We start from the raw sequence: 27,916 nt of genomic DNA, 5'->3' as shown, positions 1-27,916 counted from the left end.
TTTCTGTTATTAGTTGTCATACCTCAAGACTTATTTCGAACTCATTTGGCCAGTTCCATCTCATCCACATTTTCTTGTGTCCCTCTACACCTCTTGGTGCAAGCCTGCTGTGCCACAGTTACTTTTTCTTACCTCTTCCAAACAGTCACAGGTTATCACAGCTGAAATGCTTCTGTTTAGTGTGAAGCACACATAATAGAGTACTTTGTGAAACAACTGAAATGCAAACCTAAAATATTTAACTACTTCCACGAATTATTATACCTCAGGACCACACCTTGTCTTTGAGATAGGATAAGGGAGTATTCACTAGCTCAAATAACTAGCAAAGTATAAGCAATGCTCTTCACTCGGACCGAACTTTTACAAAGACCGTCCTTTTCCATTAAAGTGTTAAAGATAAGACTCTGCTCTTTAGAGCTTGCAGCGCGTACTTAAATTCCTTAATCCTTCAGAAGCTACTCCAATTCCAGCTTCCCTATAGGCATTGGCTTGTGAGAGACCTTTACAATTTAGTCTATAAATTACAGTTCACTTGCAGAGCTGTCATCTTCACTTTTAGTACCTGTCAGGTTCCCTCCTCACATGAACTCCAGCTCCACAAGAAGAAAGAGCATGAGGATGACAGAAACCTATACATTCAACAGCCCTTGTATCAGTATTTGACATCGTTAAAACAAGTAAAGAACACAGCAACTTAAAGGTCTTCAGACAATCGACTCTGCTCAAAGGAAATTGTAAAACCAATATGAACTCCTACCTCAATCCGAGTGAATAAAAGTTCCAAAGTCTAAACACATGCATGTATTGTTGATTTTTAATATTTATTTATATGGTAATAGAAATGCACACAAAAATATCATTCTGACTCCAGCACATTTCAAGTTTTCATAAAGCTTTTCGCTACAAATCCTGGGCTGTGCCTGCCATGCGTAGGCTGGTGTACGGAGAGCAGACAGCTGGCACTGCACAGACCTGGCTCTTGAAATGCATTGCACTGGGGATGGGCAGGGAGAGTCAGGAAAACACATTGCTACGTTTATTCATTTCTGGAGCACTGGGAGCTTAAGAGAAGTGTCAGCGCATGTCCTGTTTCCCCAGGACCTCCCCGGAGGCAGCCAAGCCCCTCCTGCACCGCACCAAAGTGCAGCAGCAGCCCTGCTCGCCAATGGAGCGGGCACAGCAGCGCTGGTACGGGGTACAGTGCCCACTTATGGGGTTAGCAAGGCTCAACGGCCAGGTGACCACCCAGGAAAGGATAGTGGTGGCCCCTTTTGGGCTGCCCAGCAGCACGGCTGAGGACAGGTGCCCTACAGCCTGTGTCCCCAGCAGGTAGCACCAGGGAGGCCTCCGGGACCACACTGACACATCTCCTCCAGCTGCCCTGGGCAGCACCGGAGGAACATCTGGTTTATTCTTTCCCCATCCTCCCGAAGGGCCACACAGGCAGGGTCACTGTGCAGCCAGGCTGCCAGATCTGCAGCTCTGTGTGACCCCCGCTGGCCCAGAGGGCTCAGGAAGGCAAGGGGCAGAGCCGGGCACTAAGCTTGTAAGGGGAGAACCAAAAAAAGGTCTTTTGCTCTCATCCTGCCGTCCCTCCAGGCTCTCCTGGGACAAGCCACCATCGCTGTAGAGGCTCCCCAAGGAGCCAGCCATGCACCTCGCCGCAAAACGCACCTGGGTGTTGTGGATGCAAGATACATCTCGTAAACGTCACCTTCGTAATAATATTCGTAATGAACGTACTGCCACACACCGTGTTAATGCTCTGTGCCTGGGAAGAGGAGACCGTCGCAGATTTGTTCTCAGCTCCTATGCCAGCCTCACTAGCTCTCACCTGCGACCACGCGCAGCCTTCCAGGCTTCAGCCACTAGGAAATTTTAACAGCCTTGTACTTAGTAGCAGGAGTTTAACATTGGCGTTCATGAAAAGAAAATCACTCCCAACTCATGTTAAACCACTTCGGCTCAATGGCAATCGTTAAACAACTTTGCTCTTTTTAAGTGCTCCTTCAAAAACCACAAAGAAATCACTCAAATAACAGTGGAGTAGATTTTTAGGTTTTGAAGTTGAGTACTGATAAGCCTGGTACCTAGGAAATTCTGCTACAATGCGAGGCAATAAACCCACAGTGTTAACAGAGGTACTTTAAAATACTCGGCACGTTTGCTCGCTTTATCAAGCGGCAGCTCTCTGTACGTTAGGTGTTGAGAACATCAATACAAGGATTTGCTTTATTCAAAGACAAATTTACAGCAGCTCTCAGACACAAATGATACATGCCAGAGCTACTGCAGCCACCGGTACTGACGTGCCAGCCCATTTATTTCTCCAATTTAAATGTTTAAGATGGTACCAGTCAGAGATCATACAAAGTTTGCTGCAAATTACTCATAGAGGATTCAGCTGATCTTTACCTACCTGCTGTGTAACTTGCACTGATTATTCTGTTCCTAAATAATTTCCTGATTTTTATTTAAACATTAGCAATTCCTGAAGCAAGCCCAGACAACTGGAGAGTGCGTGGGGAGAGGGAGCTACAAAAATCCCAGAGATTCCTGATGCTCACAAGAAATGCCCCTACCTCACTTTCAAGAAACCAGAACAGCTTCTAAAAGTGAACATGGCGCAGAAAAATGAGGCTCTTGTCATTCAGCAAGTTCATAAAGTTCATGAAGCAGTATACTTAAAGTGCTGCATATTTAAAGATTTTTCAGCACAATCAATTATGCTTAGGAGAGCTCTTATACATACTTTACTTGAAAATAAAAAATGCAAGGGAGAACAGCATATTCAGCATATTTAAGTTTGCCTTGGTTCTGCAGGTGAAAAGAAAATGTGTGTGAACTTCTTCCTTTCCCATTCTGGTGCCAATAGTTTAATCCTGTAGCTTAAGGCAGACTCACTTGAGGGCTGGTCCGCTTTAACCTTTTAATAACAGCAAAGCACAGAACTAAAAAATCCTCTGAAGACAACTCATTAAAAGTTGGGTTAGTTGAAAAACCACCTGCCACTGTTAAAGCTGCACACTACATGCAAGACCATATAACACTTCTTAACTTCATTTAGCCACTGCTGTTAATTAACATCTTCCACATCTCCCTGACAAGACCATCCTCCCAGATACCCCTGTCTTTCAAAACTCTATAATCCAGAATCACAAAAAAAGTCACAAAACACTCTTAAAAAAATTAGCAGAATTGGAAAAGGACTGTGTATTTTTCTGATACAAGACAGCGTTTGCACAGTCCTCTTCAAATTCAGGGATCTTCCGTTCTGACACCTTTCAACGTACTTATGGTTTATGCTACTAAAATTGTCACCAAAGTTAATTACCGCCTAGAGCCGTGCAGTTTCATTACGGTACTAGCAGAGTGTTTCTAAATTAGATTTGGGTTTGGGTTTTTTGTTAATAAAAACAGATGTAACTTGATCAGTGTAAGAAATCCTTCCTGAAATTAGGAAAAGCTAGAAATGCAAGGCTGTAGCACATATGTGCTACAGCACATATTTTAAATGTCCTGACTGACTGCAATAACGCCTCCATCCTCTGTCCCCACCCTTCTACTGTACATCTTTACCCTGCAAAGCAAGGTCTTGCTCTCGCTCCTTTCAATCCCACAGCAGGACCACAGTCTTCCCTGCCTGGGCCAAGCCAATTGCCTCTCCCAGAAAATATAATCACATCCCAGTTTAGCATGTTCGTGTCTCCTGCCTCATCCTGCCTCCAGCCTGCTCCAGCCTTCTGAGATAGGAAGGCAGACTGCAAAACTGGTTATGATGCCGCAGCGGCGGCAAGCAGACCAGGCTCGGGAGCCAGAACTGCTACCGGGCACCGCAGAAAATGACTGCTGACCACATGCATGAAGACACTTACCCTGCAGCTCAGGTGAACACCCACACGAAGAGAAAGGCTGGAGCTATCGCTGTTGAGTACCACACTGGCAGCATCCCAATACCCGCAGTTTGGGAATCTGGCATAACAGCGTAGCTGCAGCACTTTGAACTGCTGCTGCAGAATGCCTTCATATTGTCTGTGTGCGGGCATGTGCGCACATGTGCAGGGACAGTAACTCGGTGATTCCTGAATACAATTAGCATAAATCATCTTCAATAGCTCCGATAGCAGCTATTGACAGGCTTTCAAAAACGACTCCTGGATTTGATGGCAAATGCTTGCTAAAATTAGTGGCAATTAGGGTTTTTTTTGAATTTAAATGGAATACAACACTCCTTTCCAAAGCATGTAGAAGTCTTTAAGTAACATAGTTCTAGTATTAGTCACACACTGAGGACTGCGCTAGAATATTCTGTGCTACGACTCAGAATTCATAGCTGGGTTTCTGGGTGAATTAGAGCAACCCTAGAAGTTACTGTAGTTTACAGAACCATTTTACAAATCCCCGCATTCTGGGTCAAAGCTCAGAAAGAACAAGCAGCGTTAACGAAGTCAGTCACCACCAGTCAAATACGCTAAGGCACTTAAAGCCGTGACCCTCTGAAAAGGCTTCCTGGTCCTTTCAGGCTCTGCCCAGGCTGCTGGAGCAGCACACCGCTTCCCTACCTCCGGCTCTCCCTGTGACCCTTGGGTCGCCGATAAACTTCACCGACACCACTTCCAAATCTAAAGTACAAAGTACGCCACTTCGTTACCTTGCGATAGCAAAACCTCACCTTCAATGCTTTGCAGGAATTGAAATGCATCAAAGACTACTGTTTATAGTTGCGAAGCTCCTTATTTGTCAGGTTTTTCTGCTACCCAAAGCCAGGGGCACAAGCCAGGCAACCAGTGCCTTCTGCCTCAGTCATGCAGTCCCACAGCCCCAGGTATCACGGCGTCTCACAACGTGAGAATACATCCCATCAGATAAATTTTTCTGGGGTGCTAGACAGTGAGCTTCCACTCCGTAAAACTCATTTTGCTAGATTTCACCTCAATAAAAAAAACCACCTCTATTCCAACTCTCCTTCGGAGGCCAAAGCTGGGAAAATATCCCATGTAAACAGAAAAATAAAGAGCTATCATTTAGTATTCTGAACCAGAGTGGCTACTCGCCAGCTATCATATAAACATCACAGATCATGAAGCTCCTGTAACCATCTTCTTAATTTCCACCCAGCTATGTTTACGGGGCTTGTTAATACATACAGTGTGGCAACCGTCTTCCTACACAGCTAGGAATTGGAGCACATTAAGAGAGAAATTGCAGAGTTCTACAGGGGCTGCAAACCAAATGATTATCAATATACTATGAAGTTTTATGAGCAAGTAATTTGTGCCTTCACCAAGAAAAAAAAAAATCCCCCTAAAGATGCTTCAGAGCAAACTGGGAAACTGCCAAGACAGAGTTTGTTAAGTGATGTTTAAACTTGCAGGTTTTGGAAGGAGATTATCTATTAAAAAGGTAGAAGCAGGTTTTCTAACATATATTCTGCAGAGTTGTTGGGTTTAGAAGAAGGTCACAGGAGCTCAGTAGCTTGAAATTCATTTTTGACACAAATTCCTTTGGAGGAAAATAACTAACTCACTGTTTCCTCCTCTTTTTTTTTTTTTCTCTCCTTCTTTTGAAATTAATAAAGCAGCATGCTGACACTTAGGTTACCATGCTCACACACAAAATTCAGAGGACCAGCCTGACTTTCCTTTGCCAGAAGGCGCTCCTGACATTAGCAGGGGATATGCATAATTACACTGTAAGTTTATGAGCGAGGCAATAAACTGAGAGTTTTCCTGAATTTTCTTAAAATGACAGAAGTGCATTCTGGTGAAAATTGCATGGGAATTCAAACAAATTGCATGGGAAAAAAGCTTTACCTTTCTCATTATACTTGTCTCAAAACACCAATTTATTCTCAAATTGCTGCCATTTTGAACAAGTTACGGAGATCTTGCAATACAGACAGATATCCTTCTCAGGAACAGAGAGAGGCAAAACGCAAAGCCTGATCCACAGCAGTGGGAGGAGGAAAAAAAAAAAATCTTCCAGAGCTTCCGACACTGATGACTTCCAGTTTGATTTACCCACCGTATTTATAACACCTATTCTGAAATCTCAATTTTGTTTTCCTCAGAGTTGATACAGTTTATCATTTGCCTGTGAAAAATGAAGCTCCCAGAAAGGGAAACCTCACCAAGCTTTAAATTGTTACTATTGTATTTAAATTACAATAATGTTCTGTCAAGTGCTTATACTGGTTACATTATACAGTATTACACAATCATTCCGTTAATTTTTCCAACAACTGTCTGCTTTTTTTTTAAATGGCTCTAACATCACCTTCTTTCCAATCATTAAAAAACAAAAAAAAGAACGTAAAAGAGAGTGGTGCTGGTTTAATTTATATACTCATTATTTTTCCCTTATTTTTGTCCCTTCCGCACATAAAATTATCAGCAAACCAGCAACTGGAGATTTACTGTTTTAAACTTTAATTAGGGAACAAACATTACTGTACATAAGTAGAGAAAAGGCAAGTTCATTGAAAACGAAATGGATGATTTGTAGACAACAAAAGTATTTTTTAAAGTAGCTTGTTTTTCTTTTTTTTTGGCATCACAGAAGTGCTGGAAGCCAGGAAGGAGTTTTGTTTTTTTAAATAATTACAAAAGGGTTATTTCACATCAAGTAATTTGAAGGATTTTTATTACAATGCACTAGTATTTGCACTAAGCAGACCGCAGCCCTCAAGACCAAGCTACTCCCTCTGCTACACAACGCACTACAGCAAGAGGGAAACGTGGACATTAAATTTGAATGTGGCTGCAAATGGAAACCTGTATCTATCCTACTCTTGAATCGAAAAACCTGGACAAGTCCATGCCAGCTGGTGGCATCCAACCTCACCACTCTCTCCTGCTGCGAGCCGTGACGTGTGGGAGGTCCTGGCTGGTAAGCAGCCCAGCAGAAGTGGGGCCGCGGCTGCGCTGGGGGGTGGCACGTCCCTGCACTGCGCAGGCTCCCGGGATAACCTGCGGCCAATCCTAGCCTGCCGCGTGCTCTGCTTACCCTGCTTTCTTTAGATGGAAAAGGCGGGAATACCTGAGCAACTATGAGAAGAGGCGGCCAACATCCAACTTCAGAGAAGGCAGAAAGCACCTTTACAAAAGCTGTGCAACAGTTTGTGAAGTTATTTTGCAAAACTTTTTTTTTTTTTTTCCCAAAACTATTCCATAATCTGATGCAACACTGAAAGCAACAGGATCTTAGGCCAGGAACCTGAATTTTGGCACCGAGAGAACAGATAATCTGCCCTCTCTCTCTGTAGGCAAGCAGAAAGGAGGAAAAATTTTGAAGCCCTTCCCCGCTCCGCCTCTTCATCACAGTGATAAGCATCTACCACCTAGACAGCTGTAACTAACTATTAAGGTCTGATTAAGATGCTTTATAAAATATAATAAGCCATAAGATAGTATAAGCACATATGAAATATCTTATGAGCAACTAGCAATAATGGCTGAGGTATTCATAACTGTCTGTCTGATTTCAACACCTTCCCATAAAACCAATACTATGCGTGTCTCAAGCAATACTCCTTCCCAGAAACCCCTTTTCCCCGTCCAGATACAAAAGACTTGGGCACGATTCACTTTTGCACAACATTTTAAAATTGCTTAAACACCTCAGGACATGCAAGAAGGATGATAAATGTTTAACTCCACCGCCAGTGCATTTATACAGCAATCTTGTACCTTTGCGTTTGGGTTTTGAAAGAGTTTGGATTTGGGTCACCCCACCAAAGGTGACTAATAAAATTCTTCATGGACTTCAGTTGGGTAAGTTTGCTCCAGTTGAAAGTGCAGTATCAGAAAGTCCAGGTATGGCATTACACATACATGGTTACACTTCAAAACTCTACAGAATGAAGCAAACGGGTACAAAGGGACTGAAAGTGGAACCTGGAGAAGAATACAAGAACAAAAGCAAAGTAAAAAAAACTTACAGGGACTGTAAACCACTTAATCCTCTGATGGCCTCATTCGGTACAGTCTTCAGCTGGTTGTTCTGTAGTGTTCTGCAAAAAGCCACTGTGTCAGTAAAGCAGAATTTGACAATAATCTTTATCAACAGTAAAGGTGACAGAAGAGCCCATGGTCCTGTTAAGGTTTCACAGACTTCTAGCATACTCAAAAGCACGCAGAATTATCCAGACCAGATACCCAAAGGCAACGATGAAACAAAAAAATGGCCTATTTCAGTTTTATTTACAACTCATTAATTAACTGCATTAATTTGCAGAGAACAAGCCTCTGACATAACACACTGAAATTCCCCTGGGAACTCACTGAAGAGGTTGAACAACTTAACACTAGTACAAATTTGCTACAATGAATGATATTTTATTATTTTCTTGTGAAATCACCCTATACATGCTACAAAATACACAAACCTCTAATTTTTCTTCAAGCCGCATCAATACACAGTGCATTAACAATTAATTTACAAAGTGTGTTCACAACAAAGCACCTCTGGGCACAACATTAAAAAGACACAGAATGAAACTAGAGCCAAGCTGAATTACGTTAGGCTGGGGTTTTGTCTTTTAAGAACTTCTCTTATGGGACAACATATTACTGCATGATGAACTCTTTTTTTATAAAGAGAATGTAAATGACTGAGATCTCGCACATTATAAATCTTACTAGATTTTGGGGCATACTGGTGTAAAATGCAAATGGACAAGTTAACAATTAATATCCAAGTCCCAAATTTTTCAAGAGCTGCTAGAATTTCGGGCATTTCTAGTGCCGAGCATCCTGACGGATGTACCTTCAAGAGCCTTGACATTCTGCATTCAATTTACAAATCATCATAAGTAGTATTGCAGATGGGCAGTTTCCTCATCCATACCCCACTTATGCTGTCTCTTTGTGCTTCTTCTGTTACAACTTCTGGGTCCTTTTACACTTTTTTTTTTAACTATCTGTTTAATTAACTATCTGTTACCCTACTAGCAACTGAAAATATTTACATCAGCATAAATGCTACCATTTCTGGAGAGAGGTTTTCAAAATCCCCAACAACAGAAAGCTCTTTTTATCCTTAGCTATGGAAAAACAGTTGAAATTAATATCCTTATCTCAGAAAGGAAAACAAGATATGGGAAACAGGGCACACAATTCTAATCTTTTTTTTTTTTTTTTTTTTTCCTAGTAGTCATTTTCACCTACAGAAGCATCAAATGATAGGACTTATTTCTTATCAGTGGTATGGGATGGTTTAAAGGTCAAACAGTGTTTTAAATCTCTGTAGATACTAGTACTACCTGTTAATGTCTGGGCACCTGTAAGTGTAAGTCATAGTAAGATGAGGGGGTGGAGGAGAAAAAGCTTTACATACACCTTTTAGGATTCTTCTGCTACAAAATATACTTCAGAAGCAAGTAACTGTTCTAATTAAACACAATAACTACAGTTTAGTCAAGTTCACCACTGCTCATCATCACCACTTACAGCAGGCTTTGTAACAACAACAACAACAAAAAAGTAGTGCTATAATTTGGCGGGGGGAGCCAAGAAAAATTTTCCTCCAGCCTACCAGTAAAGAGGTTGGCTGTGCACTAAGCAAGCATACAGCTAGCTACGAAGCTCTAAAACCCGATTACTTACAGAACTTTGAGTTCTTTCAACCCAGACAAGGCCTTTGGATGGATAAAAGAAAGGTCATTGCCAGCCAGTCGCCTGGAAAAAAATTGCAATAATAATTTCAGTCACAAAATACAGTACTTCTACAACCATCTAACAAGGAAAATCACCAATATATCAAATCTTGCAAGCAACTAGCATTTTGCATTCAGTTATGCCATATTCATGATCTTCCAAGTTTGCAACAGTTATTTTAGCCACTGCACATTTTTCATGACAAGAATGCATTACTCTGCCTCAGGGATACACTTTTGCAAACATCCTAGGAAAAAAAACACAACCCAGAATGATTAAAAAAAAAAAATCTTCTTATGGTACTAGGTTTGCAAAGTGCATTTACCAACTATTAACGTGATCCTCCGGCTCTGAGCATTGCTCTGCTGAAACACATGCTCTGGTACCCATGTGTTTTTAATTTATAGTTTTTAATCTATAGCAGTTTCTAAAGCAACTATGCAGTTCAGTACAAATGGCTAGATGCTAGCACAAGGCAGGGGAAAGTTTCTACGAGAATCACAAATGTGAAGATGATATTCACATGCAGGCAGTACGTTCACAGTGCTGACAATTGACAGGATGCCTGCTGACAATACCAAGACGTAATCTTGGTAATATTTCATCTTTTTGGTCAGCTATTTGGACAAAGTTTTTCAAGAAAGAAAACTGTTTTGGGGGAGGGAGAAAGGGAACAGGATCCTCAGCCGTGCTCTCTCACGCTCTCTCTCAGGATGTGGCCTGTTTCTAACTTAAGACTGCTCAACACAAACACAAAGTAAATTGCGAAAACCCCCACGATATTGAAAGTAATAAATACAGGAGACACTGCAGAACACAAAGCAGAGAGCAGCTAGAACAGCTGCTTTCAGACAACTCATTCCCCCTTCCCCCGCTCTTTTTTTTCCTTCAATCTTTTTACCCTTTCCCTGACCGGCAGACCTTGTGTGGTCCAGCCTTTGTTGAGCGGCTAATAGTTGTGACACAAGGTATTTTTTTAAGGGTAAAAGACAATAATGCAGAACACCTGGCAATCCATAGCTGCCAAAAGATGCCATCGCTTCAGCCAAAGTATCTGCTTTCAGACTTGGTTCCATATCCCAGCTAAGCAAGAGCAATGGTGGAGAAGGTCGTGCAATGAAATCATCTCGTGGAAATGCTCCGTACAATGCAGGAAGTGTTAATAATTAAAAACCAGTCGATGTGCAAAGGTTACAGAATATCAAACCCCACCTCTGCTGCTACAGGGTGCTGTGAAGCAAGCCAGCCACACTAAGGGGAAAATACTATTTCAAAGAGGCAAGTGAAAGAACTAATAAGAGCATCATCTCAAGTACCAGCGTGCCAGAACATAGGAACATTATTAAGTTTTTATTTTAGTCCCTATTTCTAACTACCTAAGAGGTTACCCAAAGTATTTGATGCCTACATAAAGGTGCTTGCAACACAGCAAATGACTTAATAACATGCTGCCTGATACAAAGGATGCTAGTTATGTTGATCAAATCTATTTGTCAAAGGTAGATTGCTTTATTTATAAGCCAAGGGAGCAGAGGATGGCTTCTTGTGAACGGGAAGGTGACCACAGCAGCAGATACTATTCCACTTTAGAAAACTGTGTTACTGTTATTTGTTAAAGTAGACCTTGCTAATTAGCCTTTGTATTCTTACGCCCACTCCAATCACTACAGCTATGGCTCCAACATTCCAAGCTTAAATCTCAGCGTCCTCTCCTAAAAAAAAAAAAAAAAAAGACACCTCCTGACTGCTGAGAAAAAGGTTGTCTGCATGGCTTGTGTATAACCAAACAGCTCTGAAGCCAGAAGAAAAATTAAAAGAATCAATTTATACTTATTCTTGAAATCTCCTGTCTGCAAACAACCTCAGGATTTCAGGGCTGTAACATTTTTCAAATACTTCGAATTTTTAACAGGACAGAAAAATTCTGGATGGCAACTCAACACTCCCCTAAAACCCATTTTGTTGTCAGTAGCTGCCAAAATCAACTGTATTAACTTTATTGGGAGGGATGTGGAGGGAAGTTTGCAGCATTTAATGGCTTTCTTTCCCAAGAAGTTCACTGTAAACAGAAATACTAGTGGCACATGCTGGGTCCCTACACCAGAGCACCACTAATCTAAAAATAAACACCTGTTTTGCAGAAGTGTTCAAAAACATCAAAATAGAAATCCTTAAATCAAGCAAAATTTAACAGAGGGTATAGCACCAAATTATTTTGGCACTCAGACACTACTAGTTGATGTTGATTACCTACCACAGGATTCCAGAAGCAGCAGCTCTGGTAAAGGCTTCAGGCAGCTCTGGCTGCAGCTCTGCCGAGACTCCCCGTTAACTGGGCCGGCGGGTGGCTCGGCAGGCATCTGCTGGAACTTCTCCCTCCCCCCGAAGAGGTGGGGGATTACAATTTGTTTTAAAAGAGCTAAACTAAATCCAGTTGAATGGCCTCCCCCAACCTCACAGAGTGTCACTAACATGAGCTACAGAGCACTGGAAACAAATTACAGCTGAGCCACAGCAAGGCTTGCTTGACTTCAAATGGCAAGACTTTGCCTACCTCAAGGCAACTCCTGTTTATTCAGCCTTTTTGCAACCAACCAACAGAAAAAAAAACCCCAACACACAAAACCAACCAACCCTTGCAATACATTACATTTCCGTTCCTCCTCCATCTGGCAACCTTCCAGGAAACAGGATACAACTAGCCAAGTGTGCAAAGGCTTTACTAATCAGTTTGCCAAACATACATTTATCATTCAGGCCCTAGCCTTGGGGAGAGTGGCTGCTTGTTCCACTGCAGCTCTCCAGCAGGCGAAGCCCAACGCATCACGCGCCGCTCTCAGCGCGCTTCCCTCTGCCGCGGCATGCAGCACCCGAGAGGATGGAAAGATCTCTTTACCTAACCAGGTTTGTTTTACAAGAGAGAAATGAAAAAATATGAGCATGCAATATAGCACACGTACAACATGCAAATTAAGACATCACTGAAATCGTCCAGTCAGGTTTTCCACATTACCCCCTTTCAGCATGCCTCAAAAATAGTTGCATTCAGATTTTCAAATATCATGTATAAACCAAGTGTTTTAAAAGGCCCCCTGTTTCTCTCTCTCTCTCACACACACACACAGAGTAAACAGGCTAAGGATAATCACAGCTTCACCAAGCCCCAAAGGCCAGCACAACAGAAAAGCAGCAACTTTCCTCGCTGCAAGACTCACTAACCTGCTCAGGACCAGCTCTGGAAACTTCTTCTCTGTGGTGGGACAACTTCATACCACCACGAAGCGGCACCCGAAGGCAGCCCTACATTCATGCAGCAAAAGCGATGTAACCATCCCTCTCTTCATCCCGAGTGGAAACAGGTTCAGAGACCTGGTCCAAAAGTCCATGTACTGTTATTGAGTCCAGGCACATCCCCGTTAGTTAGAGCTCCTTCTCCAGAAGGGAGAGGACTGGAAAACAGGTTCACCCACAGAGACACTACAGGCAGCACAGACCACTGTCAAGAGCCCTGCTACGCTACAAAAACTTCATTTGCTGTCTCTTCTCCAGGCATCACCTGAAGTGGGGTGTAAATGGGTATCTCACTGGACAGGAGCTTTCCTGCTACCTCAATCCTGACTCCCCTCATTTGGAAACTCTGCCCAGGAGCACAGGTATCCTGAATTAGTGGATCTGAGTTACACCCTGGAGGTTTCTGCAGCGGAATCACAGCTGTAACCTACAACTACATTCCGTACCTTCCTTCTAGGTCAGCAATCTCCTTGTAAAAGCCTAGTATTGAACACTGTAGTCCTCTATTTTTACTTTAAAAAACTGAGTGTTCCAATGGGACAAAATTTCTGTGAGTTTGGACAAATTCAAATAGACAGAATCTCTTTCAACACAGCAGGACAACAGAGTAGGACATACAGGGGACAAAATACTTCCGCTATCCCATCATATACAGGTGAGCAATAGCCTCTACTCATTATTTTAAGTGACACGGCCAGTGGTCTCCAGCTGCAGAGGTCACTGTTGTTACTACAGAAATCATGATACAGTCTGGCTGGGGCATTATTTTCCATGGTATCTCATTCCCAGAATACGGAGCAAACATAACGTTTTGCACTGAAAGTCTTCTGAAAGCAGCAAAGACTGCCTTCTCTCTTCTGGGAACTTAAAACTTCTGCAACTATGAATCTGGCAACCCGGCTGCATGTTAACCAAGCCAAGTTGATCACTGATGTCACGCCAAAATCAGGGAGGATGTCCCAGGGATACATTTTTGTCTCTAACAATTAAAACCATCACTCTCGTTTTGATAGGATGAAATACAAGCTACCTGGAAACCTCTCTTCTTGTCTTGCATGCCAGATGGCGGTGAACGTCAGGTTACTTGAACAAAGAATTAGGTCTCCTTCTGTCCTTCCGGGTATCTCATGCACATACACAAAGTGGTTTTGCTGTGTTGTTTTTTGGGGGTTTTTTGGGGGGTTTGGGTTTTTTTTTTTTCCCCTCCTGGTGGTATTCTGGGATCCTCCTAACCTTATCTGTCCATCTTGTCTCTGGTAATAATACACTGTCTACTTTTTCCATGGATCAACTGTAATCGTACTTCAATGAAAACTCGTATTAAGGACAGAGATTGCAATCCTGGCGTGTCATAGTAAGTCACCTGATTTATTATTTTTATTTGTACATCAGCTGCTTTCTGGTAAGACCTAAGACTCCTAATTCAAGATCAAGTCAAGGCTGAGCTTTCCACATCCCTTACAGACCATGCACCACTGCCCCTCTGCCCACTCAGGATCTTTTTAGCTCTCCAACTTTTACCTACCTATTTTCATCCCACTGGAAAGTATTTCATTGCTTCTCCACTTGCACTTTTGCGATTTCTCTAGGGTTTTGCTGACTTCAAGCTATTCTGCCATCCTCACATGCCTGTCCCTAACATCACCATTTTCAGGGTTCTTTGTGCTTCCGACACCAACTTGAATTTTACTTCATGCTCTCCTGAAACAAAAGTAACCTTTGAAAATGCCTCAGACACACCGGCTGGGGATCATGGATTCAATTTTCTCAAACTTAAGGAAAGAGCTTCAGGTTCCACCTATTCCAGAAAAGCAGCCACTGCGGAACAGATTTTGGTTTCCTTAAGAGGTGATGCACAGTTAGTTACGTGCCACCATTTATTCATCAAAGATTGAAGCTTTACGTGAGAGGTACGGTCATCTGCAGGAGAAGAGCAGGGGCTCACCACATCCCCCGAGCCGAGACCCCCTTCCCGGCCAGGGCGCATGCCTGCGCTGACGGCTCCCACCCAAGCTGGGCAGCTGTGCAAGGGGCCGGGCTGGTCAATGGAAGCCGTTATCATCGGACTAAACTTCGTTTTGCTTATCTGCGATTAGCAAACAGCCCCTTTGGGACTTTTGTCAGCTGCAGCCTGCTACACTGCTGTGAAGCCATCAATAACCTACAGACTACTACTCCCAATTTTTCCACGCCAGTTTAACTAAATGGATACTTTATTCTGCTGCTGCTAATGGAAAATGCATTTGTATCCTTCTCCTTTGCTTGCAGTACTTTCAGTATTATACAACCTCACCCACTATTTATAAAATCATGAGTACAGAAGCCAAGATGCATCAGGACCGAAAAAGAAAGCGATTAACTACAACCAGCACTGAAACTGCACCAACTCCATCCAGCTGAGTAGGCACTTCTCCTCCTGAGCTTTTCCTTTCCAGCATTTACAGCCCTCTCACAGTTATACTGGACTTCAGGGTAATAACTTGTTTTCAAAATGCATTCCTTGTCTAAAAAATTTAAAATGTCTAAGTAAACCGAACTGATAGATTAAAAGCAGTCTAAAGCTTGTCCATAAATTCTACTGTTAAACTGTCAGCAAGTCGCCAGCACCCACTGCAAGACAAAAACATGGCTCTATGATATTGCTTTTCAGGGATTATCAAAGAATATTTATAATTATATTATTTTCTTGTTAACAGGGACATAAATTATGATGGATTTTGAAGAAAGCAAGCATTCCCATCCATGCAAAACATGCTCTATTTTTGAATTTGCAAGTGGTATCTGCATTTGGGCAAGACCTCCTTGAAGCAGAGCCCCCAGGCTACACCACATTATGTGCTGAAGGAAATACATATAACCTAAAACAATTATACAATCAGAGCTGTTGAAGCAAGCTGCCTTTGTGGTCCCAGCTAGTATTCTCCAGCAAAAAAACCACACGTTTGTACAAATTTTCTAACAAGGACATGTCTTAAACAATCAACAACACCATGTCTTGAAAATTGGAAGCAACTCATCTACAGCAGTAATGACAAGTTGTTCCAGCAAGCAACTTCGATTTTTCTCACCTCCAAAGCAGAAAGCAAACTACATTTTTTTTTTTTATAAAATGTGCCACCATCTCCCTAATTGCCTTTGCACATGTTGCCCTGTGGTAGCCCTTTCCCTCCATAGCTACCTCAAGGCGCTCGGGTGAGCCTCCATATGCTGATGATACAGGTTCTGCCGCTCTGGATTTCCATCTCCCTCTAATTTCTCACTGCACAATCATCAATCATTACAGACATCACCGTGTTTACTCGAGAAAGAGCTAACTGAGACAAACATTCCATGTTTCTCACCATGACGCCCAAACTTAAGCACTTCAGTGGCAGAGTAGGGGGGAGGCGGCTGGTTTTCAGGATTTTATTTCTTCTTCCCATCCCCTCAAAAAGCCATATCTAATATTAAAATTTCTGCTTTTCAGGGTGGATGCTGAGAGATCAGGGGCACTTCGCAGTGCTGTAAGAGCAACCTCCACAGCAGTGCGCTGCTGCGAAAGCAGAGGGGAATCTGTAGTGGACAGATCCAGTTCAGAGGAGTCCGGCACTCAGAGATCTGTGGATTCGACACCAGCCTCATCACGAGCAGCACAGAGGGCAGCACATGAGGGAGACGGGCTCTCTGCTGCCCGTACGGACCAGCAGATGGGCTGCTACACTGCACTGACAGGAGCTCTTCCAGCATCAACACGCTCCTTCCAAATGATAAATAACATTTCACTTACCTAGTCTGTACAGCAGAGACACAGAGATGAAAGCAACCAAGCTCGGCCTTGATCAACTAGGAAAAAAACTGAATCAACTACAGATTTGTGCTTTTAGCAGAGAGTGCTATTTAGAAGTTCAGAAGATTTCCAAGATCACGAAATACGCTGATCGTTAGACACGAGAGTGTGAGAAAATGACTGCTGAGATAGTAAATCCACAAAGTTGCTCCAATCTTTCCGTACCATCTCTTGCCTTGGTATTTATTGGCTTTCCAGGCATGGGATCTTTTGCACAGCTATGCATCTAGCAAGTGACACTGCAAAATGTGGAAGCGGATCAAATCTACGTGTATTTGGCAATTAATCCTCTGTTACCAGTTTTCTAACCACTTCAGATACATACTGGGTAAATACAAGCCCCAGGTTTTGTTGACAGCTTCACAATGAATGACCATAAAGAAATGGGAGTAATTTTCAGTATGATTCTTTGTTTCAGACTTAAGTCAATTGTTAACCTTCTCTCAGCTGGGGGGAAAAAAATTAATATCAGAATCATCTAGAATTTTATTTTAATATAGAAGGCCAAGAAAAGAACTTTACGTGAGTACTGTTACTACTTCCATGCCAGGACAAGATCTGCCAATGCTAATTAGGCAAGAGTACCTCAGTACTCACAAAAAACTTAACAAAATATAACCACCCAAGAGGAGGGGAGGAAAGAAGGTAAAAACAATTACTTTATTCCTTATCATGCCTTCTTACGGTGACGTACAGTGTTGCACCACGACACTATGATGACAGAATGCACCCAATTACTTTCTCAGAGCACAGGGGCAATGCATTTACCTCCAACATACAGGATTTTTTTTTTCCCCTGCTTTTCCATCTATCTAAGGTTTTTGCGGAGCTACATGTGACTCTTTTTGAGGCCTGAGCCTGGAACCGGCCACCTGCTTGCCTGCACACGTACATCTTTTGTCCCACACTCAAATTCCTGCACCCAAAAGGTGGAGGTAGACTGCATGGGACGAGCACTCTTTGGGGGACCCTACCTGGACAGACGCAGCATGAGAGCTTCTGAGGCGACTGCTCAGCCTCCAGAGGTTTCTTATCTGGTTTATACGTTTTGACAGCCCCAACCTGGCAGCTCAGGCAGCATAATAAATTCAGGCTCGTAAGACAGGTCTTGAAGCATAACACCACCACAAAATTCAGCCTCCAGGCCATTTAGCCAAGCCAGCTCCTGTGTGCATGCGCATGTGCAAATAACGCTGAACGCTGAAACTCGAAGACGACAGATAAGGAAAAAGTTTCGATTCCCTCTAAAAGTACTTGCAGCAGAATAACCAGCGTTGGGAACCTTACACACAACCATGCCAACATTCGAAATTAACATGTAGAAACAGAAACTGGAAAGAAACTTCCTCATCTTCTAAAACCAATGGAATTTACTCAACCTACTAGCATCTGTCCCCACAAACAGGAAAAATATGCAACTGTTAGACACAGTAAGAACCTTCCAAGCTACAGAAATAACATTCTTGTATCAGAAAGATTGAAACTCATCCAGAATCAAACTGATTTAGGACTTGCACGGTAAGAAAACACTAATTAAACACAGGTTGCCCAACATGTTTTTAAACATCATTTAGCATCTAGTGCAGACCAAGTAGGTGAAGTTTAAAAATATCTTAGCTGACTGTGGTTAATTCTACTTGGGAGTCTTTGCCTAAAGGTTTGTCTTGACTAGAATTCGAAGGTGCAAGTTACAACACGCACTTTCTGAAGCTCCGGTGCACACAAGGCAGCAAACATCTCTAATGTATGCTAGCTGGTCAAGTCAAAGCTTAGGCTTTAAACTTGCTACCACACGTGAAACCTACACCTTGCATTTTCTTCATTAAAACGTTACCTCTCGGAATTCAAGCTGAAGTAACTGAGGAAATTACCTCCTCCAGCTGTTCAAATATTCGGAGCTGGCAGATGGATGAAGAGCACTCATCGGCTTCCAACCCAACGTCACCCGGCTATTTTTGAAATATCAACAGAGGACGTCTACGCTGGCTGCCTTTGTAACACAGCAGCTGAAGAGAGCTCTCGTCTCGTTCCTCAGTCTCTGCTAGTGGGGCTGAATAGCCAGATATGGGGTGGTAACGTCTCCAATTGTACCAACTAGTTTCACAGGAGAGTGTTTAACCACAGCCTCAGTTCCCACACATCAGCTAGCTAACACAAGGCATCAGGACAACTTTCCTCATGAAGATCCATCATTACCTTTTCTACTCAAAACAAGCCCTTCGTCTCCATTCAGCTTCCAATGACAAATCCTGAATGACTCGTGTTTATGATAGGGAGAGAAACTGCACCATCTCATCAACATTCACATGCCACCTTCAAGACACTATGCTGAAGGACAGAAAAAAGCCTCCTTCCACCAGACGTTCCAGAGCCGGGTGAGGAAAGACACTGCATCCCAAACTAACAGCTCAGCCTTGGTGGCCTTGGCTTAACTCCAAAACACGTCTTATTCATAAAACCAAAGTAATAAAAAATGACAGACACTCCCCCTCCCTCCCCAAGGATAATACAAGTTGGTGCCGATGCAGGTATTAGAAGGAAGGGGACCATCTAAATTACACACTGAAACAGATACTACAAAAGCAAGCAGCTGTGACATTTCAGCCAGGTGGTCATCTTCAGCTGCAGAGAAGAGGAAAAATAACTCTAGACATTTCCCTTGCAGATATTCCCTGATTACAACCTTATGACAAAAACACCTCATTTTCACTGCCAGTATGCATTTTAATTAATCCTTAGGTTCTTAAAACATGCTTTGTCAATTAAAAGCTGTGATCAGAGACTCTCGCTGAGGGTGGTGGTGGTGAGGGGGGAAGGTAAGATGTTTAAGCAGGACCTCTTAGTGCTGTAATCAGCATGGATATAATTAAATAGTCAAGCAAATGCTCAATTGCACTATTTCTTTCCCTGAAAAGTCACAGTTGCATGCGTGCGGTCTCTCACTTGCCATTTATTCACCTCTCCAAAAGCAGATTAGCATTGTCTTTCAGAAAAGCGAAAACTTTCTTCCTTTTATCACTTGATTTCCCTAACCATTCTCACCAACCATTAAATAAAGATCTCCATGAAGTTCTTCCCTTGACTGGAAAAAAAAAAAAAAAAAAAAAATGTATCTCTGAAGGTAGCGTCACAGAAGCGAAACTATGAACAAAACCCAGAAACGCAGCAGACCCTGGCATCAGCACACATCTCGAAGGTAACTGAGCACTGCTGCCTCTTGATGCTTTTCAGGAGGGATTATTTTCCTCGCAGTATTACTGGGCACAATACGGTCTTCAAGACCACAACAGTCAGAGAGCATCCTCCCTAACCCTTGCTGGAGAAGGTCACAGCGCTGGCCCAGGACTGACCGGTTGCGGGGTGACCAGGGCTCCCCTTTGGACAACCATGTGCTTCTGTCACGGACACCCCACTGACAGAGAGCAGGACAGCTTGCTGCCCTCTGCCTCCCCACCGCCTCGCACGTGGACCAACAGCCAGACAAGCCAAACCCTCATCATCTAAACCTTTCCCGCCAGCGCATAGCAAGTAATACAACAATATTTTTAAAGGGTTAAGAGTGGAAATCATAACAAGGGTAAAAAGTCATTAACTCAGGGAGACTTTCGCCTTATTCAAGTGGTTCGACTGTCTGAAGCTAGACTGGAAAACTGGCCAAAAATAAAAATAATTTTGATTTGCGTTCCTTGATGGGAGAGTGTCTTTTTAGGGATTATCATAGAGTTCAAATCCTTCGGATTACTTTAGAAAACAATATTAGAAGGAACTGCAACCATTTAGAAAAGCATCAAAACATAACACAGCCTGGCTCTCCTAGTTAAAAATTCACACTGGAAACTGGTTTCTGCTCTCCAAAAAAACCCCATTATCTAACTATATTTCCCTCTTCTAGCTTTCTATAAATACTTTAAGGTGTGGTTAGAAAACTGTGGCCAAGTTCTTCAAGGATTTTTAGTTTCCATATCAAGTTCAGGGCTGCAGCATATTTATGTTAGCATTTTCTGGAGAATACACTTCATTAACTGCTGTGGCAAAACTGTTGGTGGTCTGCTCCTTGCTGACTCTGACCATTGCTGTTTCAATCACTTGCAAATTACTTCCAGATGGGTATCAGTTACACAGAGATGGAGAATTTTTATAACAATTATAAATAGTGCAAGGATCCTACAGACATATGATAAGCGTGCTACACGGTGACACGCACGGCGAGGCTGAGAGCAAGTAGGGCACTTTCTCAAAGGTACAAGAAGTGAGATTATACTGCAAATTTGGTATTTCTCAGGGGAGTCAGTTCCCTAAACATGGCTATTTAGCTCCATTTCAGTTGTCCTCTTCCACCTGGCCCCCAGATTAACCCAGCACATCTAAAAACAGGACAGGATGCGTAAGTCGAAGCGCCCAGGTCGCTCCCCCTTTGGTGACATAGAAGGCACCTTTTAATTGAGCAGCCAGCTTTTACAAGTCTGGTACGCTGCTTCTTTCCTTTTATTTGCTAGTGTTCACTTTAGGATTTGGAAAAGCATCCTCTGAAGTCTCTTCAGACTACCAAATAATTCATTGCATTAAGGAAATGACAAACCCCTTTTTAAATGGCTCCTACTATGATTTTTTAATCCCATCCTCTTTATATGTGCTCTGTGTAAGACTCAGTTGCCTACATAATACATCTAATTGCCTCCCATTTACATTCAATTAAATTCTGCGATACTATTTTGCAATATTAATTAACTAACTCTGCCAGGGACTAACCTCCCGCAGCATTTGACAAACGGCAAGGCTAAAGCACGGAATAAAGGGAAAGGTATCCGGGGCTGTCTTCTGGACAAATCGCTTCTCCAGTCCATAGTGGTGTGGGTACTTAACTGCATTCCCATTAGTTCGTGGGATTTTCATTTGCTTTAGACATGCAATTCTGGGGAAAAGCTCCAGATGGAAAAGTCACTTCTAGCACAGATTTCAACACCACTTTGCGTTAACTATGTCTCTTTTTCTTTGGTGTGGAGACTCACACCCAGGTTTCTGTGCTGAAAAAGCAACTTTTCCTAGTGCCTGGCAGTCAGAATCTGGATCAGTTCAACTATAAATAAAAGCCAGGAAAAAAGTTTGCAATCATCTTTAGAGTGGAGAGGGAAAACTGTGCTTGTACCGTAAGAAGTACGACAGTTTGGGGTTTTCTGTCCACAACCAGCAAAAATAAAGACCCTGAAACTTCCGTGCCCTGTCCCACAGAGAAAAAAAAATGGGCAGAATATAGCAAAAATGTGTCCGGTACTGGTGAAGGGAAGCTGCTTTTGTTTCAATCTACTTTGTAATATTCCCTCTAGGAAGAACATTAATTGAAGCAAGGGAACCTGGAGTTTACTTGTGCATGGATGACCATAACCAGGTCTTTAAAGAAAAGGAAGAAACCTTCCTCATTTCGCTCTTGATGGGCATGGCCAGAGCCTCTGCAAAGAGGCTTCTCATTTAACGCAGGCTGCTGCTGCAAAACGTCACTAACAGCTCACAAGTCTCGGTTACCGGCTTTCAATTGAAAAGTACCACACACAGATACTGGCTACTCACAGCTCTGCTCTCACGGTCACTTTCCTGTCTTTCTGCATCTGTGAGAGCTGTTGAATTGGAGAGTTTTTCTTTTTAATCTTCCTGGAGATTCTCCTACCTCTGCAGCTGCAGGAGCTAACTCGAACATTAAATGAAAACTGTATTTTTTTCTTATTGTACTAAGGAATGATCATCAACTCAAATAAGTCTAAACATTTGGCAAGTATTATTTTTACTGTAGAGTGGTTGGGGTTTTGTTTTAGTTGCTTTAACATAACAAGTAAGCGTGCTAGAAATGATTTAAAACTTCTGGGTGTTCACAGATAATTCTGAGCTTAATGCTAGCCTGTTTTTTTCACAAACCAAAATACCAGAATTTAGGGGGACAATGAGGTACACGTAGCAAATGGCTCTTAGGCAACAAGCACAATAGGCGATGGCTGAAGGCTCTGCCATTTCTATTTACCTCCTGACACACCCCAGGGTTTATGGAAGTTACACAACATGCACGCTCACCAGTTAGGTTTTATTGCTTAATTACTTATAGGGAAGAAATGAAATCTCCCAGTCATCTGGAGTTGGGAAAACGGAATTCTTTGGGTTTTTCAACTTTCAGTGTAAGCCTAACTATGAAGAACTTGGAAAAAAACTGGACTACAAATGCAGTCTAACAAAACATACAGACATACGGCAGCTTTATAAAGCACGTAGGGAATGCTGGCTAGTGTATATTCTGAGCCAAGCAAGCCTTCCCAGGCTTCCATTTCTTTTTTTTTTTTTTTTTCAAATTAAGTATTCAAGCCATAGAGCCTTTCTTAAAATTGTGTCCTTTACATACATGCAGCATCTGAAATCCTAGATCTACTTTCTTTCATGAGATATTTTCAACTATATCTCAAGTTTAAATAATACCCAAGACCAGAGGGAATAAACCAGAACCTGTTAAGCATGAAATAAGGTATCACAGACAATTCATCTGACATAAATAAGCTCAACTGCACTTCACAATTGTACTGACCCAAGTCTAAACTACTTAAGAGCCAGGGAAAACACAGTTATTTAAATGAATTAGTAATGGTAGTTGCTACATTATCAGGATACGAGACACCAAAATTGTGAAGGAGAGGTAGCACACCCTACTAGACTAACTAGCATAGCTGGAGTGCAAGGAAGAAAAACAGAGCAGCTTTCAGGAACGCAAGCCTTTCTTCAGGAGCAAGTGATCCATCTCTTACCAATTTCTCAGTATCTTTGTTCCAATGAGGTGCAGTGGTTGTACTGGTTACAGCAAATAATCAGAGTCAAAAGGCTTTATTTGCCATTTTGCTATGGGGTTAATTTATCCTGTTGCCCTCTACAAATGGCTTAATTTCTTTGCTTGAGTTTCCTCACCTGTCAAGTTGGAAGAATGCTTCCCTACTTCCTAAGGGTTTGTCTCTTTAGGGACACGAGCTGTTCCTTCCCCAAGGTGCTTTTATTGAAAGATCTCTCAACACAGCATTCATAGCTCCAGTGTAGCCAAACTCACAAATAAAGACAGCTTTACTTTATATTTTAAATGCCCTTTGATATGAAAAATGCCGACACTGAAAATTCAAGAGAAGCAGAGCAAACTGCAATGGTGATGGCTTATGTCCTGCTTATTACTGGAAGTTCTCAACACTCTCTGGCAAAGGTTGAACCATTACCCTCTCCTCATAGATAAGGAAACTAAGGCACACAGAAGTCACTTGTCACATAGTAGTACTTACTGAAGTAATTAAAAGTCAAAGCCTTCTCCCTGTTCACTGACTCTGAAACCCATCTAATTCAGGGCGATGCTCTGAAAGGGTGCTTCACCTCTGCAAAGGCATCTCAGTTACCACTTCAGCAGAACACCAGGCATGTGAGCCTCAGTGCAGCTCAAGGATTCACAAGTCCAAGTATCACCTAAGTAAGATCTTAAAAAAAAACTAAAAACAGAGCAGGACAAGAGGGAGATGGGAACTGGAGAAATAATTTCTGCCCGAGAAGCTGGAAACAAGCAGCCCTGTACCAACAGAGCTTCAATTTCTGACATCGGTCAGGATGGGCTTGCGAGCACTGCAGCTGCAGCCTACGGGGGCAAGGAAAGCAAGCTGTTCAGTAAATGATTGTTTTCTCAGTAAATGTTCAGTAAATTTTATGGAACTTATGCAACAGCTATACTGTAGCTCCTTCGGAAACAATGGTAATTACACACCTCTTGTGTTATCTTTGGATAACACCGTAATTACTATGTGTCATCGCTCTAGCCATGATTAAAATAATTACCGTAAAAAGTCCCTTGTAAGTAGCATTTACTGTTCCGGTTTCCAAACATGTACAGGATTTTCATTTTTTTTTTTTCAAGTATATAATTGCTTTTCTCTGTTCACAGCTCAACTCAACACTATTTCCCCACCCACCTTCCACTTCACGCAGCCATCTGATGTTGCAGCAAAACTCTAACATGTGTGAAATACTTACAGCTCTTCCAAGTAGGGAAAGTTCTTGAAGGCATCCTCTGGTAGCCTTGTGATGTTGTTCATGCTGATATCTCTGGAGAAGAAGAAACATAAATTTATCAAAAAACAGTAAGGGAATTTTACACTCTAGGAAAAGAAGGAGAGAAAAAGAAATCCCAAGCAGAAGGTATGATAACAGAAAAAAAAATATTCTAGCATCACATGGTAATCTCTCTTTCTAGAAATACGCATGCTCAACTTTCAGAGCACAGTAATTTGAGAATCCAGTCGCAACAAAAGACCTACATAATGGGAAGCTGATATAAAAGTTTGCTGACACCTTTAAGCAAAGTAATTCACTGTGAAACTACAGGGTATGCATGTTTGGAAGAGGATCTACAGTACAGTTATCCCCAGCATTATTTTTTACCAACTTACACATGCATACAATTTTAACACAGATTATTAAGACCGCTCTAAAACCACAGCATATGAAAAAATTAAAAAAATAAAAAAAAAGATTGTGACCACCCACAACGCAAATTTCCATCCCACAATGTCTTTAAAAAAAATAATAATAATGCATGCATTGGGTCTTAATAAAGAGCTTCTGGCAACATGGCTTCTGGAGCAACTGACAAGAATAGCAGAAACATGTCCTAGCTCTACCACAGTCATCTTTTTTCTACAAAACCTACAGAAGTCCTCGAGGTAATAGTTTTAAGCAGATTTCACTCAGTCCATGAGCAGAGACAGGCCAGCAGCAAGTGCTTACATGATAGGTATGCAGACCTGTTCAGCCTTTTTTCTTTCCGAAGGAGCAGTAAGTGGCAAAACTTGGTGCCATCACCTCAGCTCACACCTACATAACCATCACAGATAATCTAGTCCTCAAGCAAGTTATTACTCAACGTGAGTAAAAGTAGCAAGAAAACAATTCAGTTTGATAATTAAACTCATAACTGCCTAACAATTCATGACATAACCCAAGTTCTTTCTACTTGGTTACTGGTTTGGTTTTTTTTTTTTAACATGTTGTTTAACAAGCAATTCAGTGAGACTCCTTAGTACAGCCCTGTGATTCCTTCTGCTTGTCATCTTCCACACATTGTTCTCTAGCATCCACATGCCACCTCCCCACATATTTTGGGTCAAAAGCAAACAAACCAAACCAAACCACCCCTTCCATCTCACTGACTGTCAACCAGTACCACTGAAGAACCTGCATGAACACTTGGAGGGCTGGTGACTGCATGCAGGACAGCAGATTTTGTTTGCCACCTAAAAAGCTCGGCCAGCCCTCATCTACTGCTGGGGCATATGTTCTTCACTCATCCATAGCCACCGCTAGTTTTCAAACATCTGCCTCAACTGGAATTACCACTTCTGATGAGGCAGAGAAAGGTTAATTTAAACTCTTCTCGCTATACCAGAAGGGCACAAATCCTTGAAGAATTCTGTAGCAGCAAGAACAACCCCCCTTGACAAATTAAGGAGTTCACATTCAGGGTACCTTCCACGGCCCCCATCCGTGACAGGACTCGGCACCGACCCTCAGTCAGGCCCTGAAGGGGAGCAAGGAGCACTGGGGTGGTAGGGGTGGTGCTGCTGCTTCTGAGGAGATGGTGTCGCAGGACATTTGTGCCTTCTTTCATGCTGTGACAAACCAAATGCCACGTCAGTACCACAGAACCTACCAAAACTGTTGCAGCAGCTGATTAAACCACTTTTTGCAAGGAGTGCCCAGGTTGTTCCTCCAGTTGCCAGACCATAATGTCTAACACAGCTCATTAAAATAGGTTTCCTTATTTACACTAACAACACAAGGCACTGTATTTAAAAAAACCAACATAGTTACTGGGGAAGAAAAAAATAAAAAAAAAATTCCCCCACAGCAGTTCACAATGTCAATGAGGCCAGTGAGTTTGTGTTGAGATTAACCGTAACTAGTAACTGGTCTGCTGCCCCCAGCACAGCAGCACAGGACCCCAGCACCACTGACACGAACGCTGCACTTCTACATTAAACCTAGATGCAGTTGTTTCTTTAAACTTAATGTTTGTTGAAGAGCAGGCCAAAACTTCATTCCTCATACCGCAGTGTAAACCAAGGGAGCCATTCCTCAGCAGCTGTAAAGAGTATACTAGCGTACCGCAAGAGCGGTGGAGATCAAAATAAGGCTGGCTCAGCACATCCAAAACAAACCCACTTGTGAGAGAATACCAAGAAAATCCAGGATGGCACAACAGACAACTTCTCTAAGCTTCAGAAGGACCTGAACTGGAGATGATTTATTACTGAACTCCACAGCCCGCCTGCTTTAAGCGGTGCTTTGTGTCTCAGCAGCAGCTTGGGTACCGTGAGATGCTGCAGTTGCTGGGGGGACAGGACATTTTTCTTGTGCAGGAAAGTAAATAAAGGTATCAGATACATGAATCGTCAGCTGTCTGCTCCACGGGAGACTGCAACTTTTATCCTCCCTACCCCTCAACATACATTTTTCAAATTGTCACAAAGATATGCATTTCACACATTCAGGGTAGTCGGCTCCTCTCCGGAGGACCACACATCCTCTTCCCAGTACTAACTGGGAAGAGCTGATGAATAGGGCAGAAGGGTAAGGAGGGAGCAGAGACCCTACGTGAATCCTAAGAAACAGCAACTTGTGCAAGAAAATCACAACTCTCTCAAAAGACTGTCCAGGGGATATAAAACCCTATCATCGTATATATGTATTAAATGGTGGTAGTAAAAATAAGTCAATGGTATGTGTCATCAGAAAGCACTTTATGAATGGCTGTACATCACTTTGTCAAGGATTTTACTGCAACCACATCTGTTACAGTATGTGATGGCTCTTTAGGACAGAAGAGGAAATCACATCCGTCTGAAACCAATGGTCTTTAAGTTTTTAGAGCTATAAACACCTGATTTTCCAAGCGTCATGTGCAATCCTAAACAAAACGAATGGAAACGATGTAGGTACGCAGCATGGCCGACATCCAAATTCTACGTAATTTCAGCTTTCTCTGGGATCTGAAATTAGCAAAGAATCTTTTTTGCCTGTAGCTCCAAGTGTCAGCATCTACCATTTTAGTATGGTGAATAGACTCTTCAGATATAAGCACATA

At 42.3% G+C, this 27,916-nt stretch overlaps 1 protein-coding gene across 3 annotated transcripts in view; it reads right to left on the bottom strand.

Moving 5' to 3' along the window:
* Positions 1 to 27,916, bottom strand: part of LGR4 (leucine rich repeat containing G protein-coupled receptor 4) — an 81,528-nt gene that overhangs the window by 21,306 nt on the left and 32,306 nt on the right. For all 3 annotated transcript variants that reach the window (XM_055814019.1, XM_055814021.1, XM_055814020.1), the window contains exons 2-4: positions 24,808 to 24,879; positions 9,609 to 9,680; positions 7,943 to 8,014 (exon numbers count right to left, since the gene is read on the bottom strand). In XM_055814019.1, the coding sequence (XP_055669994.1) occupies positions 7,943 to 8,014; positions 9,609 to 9,680; positions 24,808 to 24,879 (216 nt within the window). The remainder of the gene's footprint in view (positions 1 to 7,942; positions 8,015 to 9,608; positions 9,681 to 24,807; positions 24,880 to 27,916) is intronic.

The sequence above is a fragment of the Falco peregrinus genome, chromosome 9 (assembly GCF_023634155.1).
Source record: "Falco peregrinus isolate bFalPer1 chromosome 9, bFalPer1.pri, whole genome shotgun sequence".
Lineage (NCBI taxonomy): Eukaryota > Metazoa > Chordata > Aves > Falconiformes > Falconidae > Falco > Falco peregrinus.
This window is presented reverse-complemented; position numbering and strand designations above follow the sequence as displayed.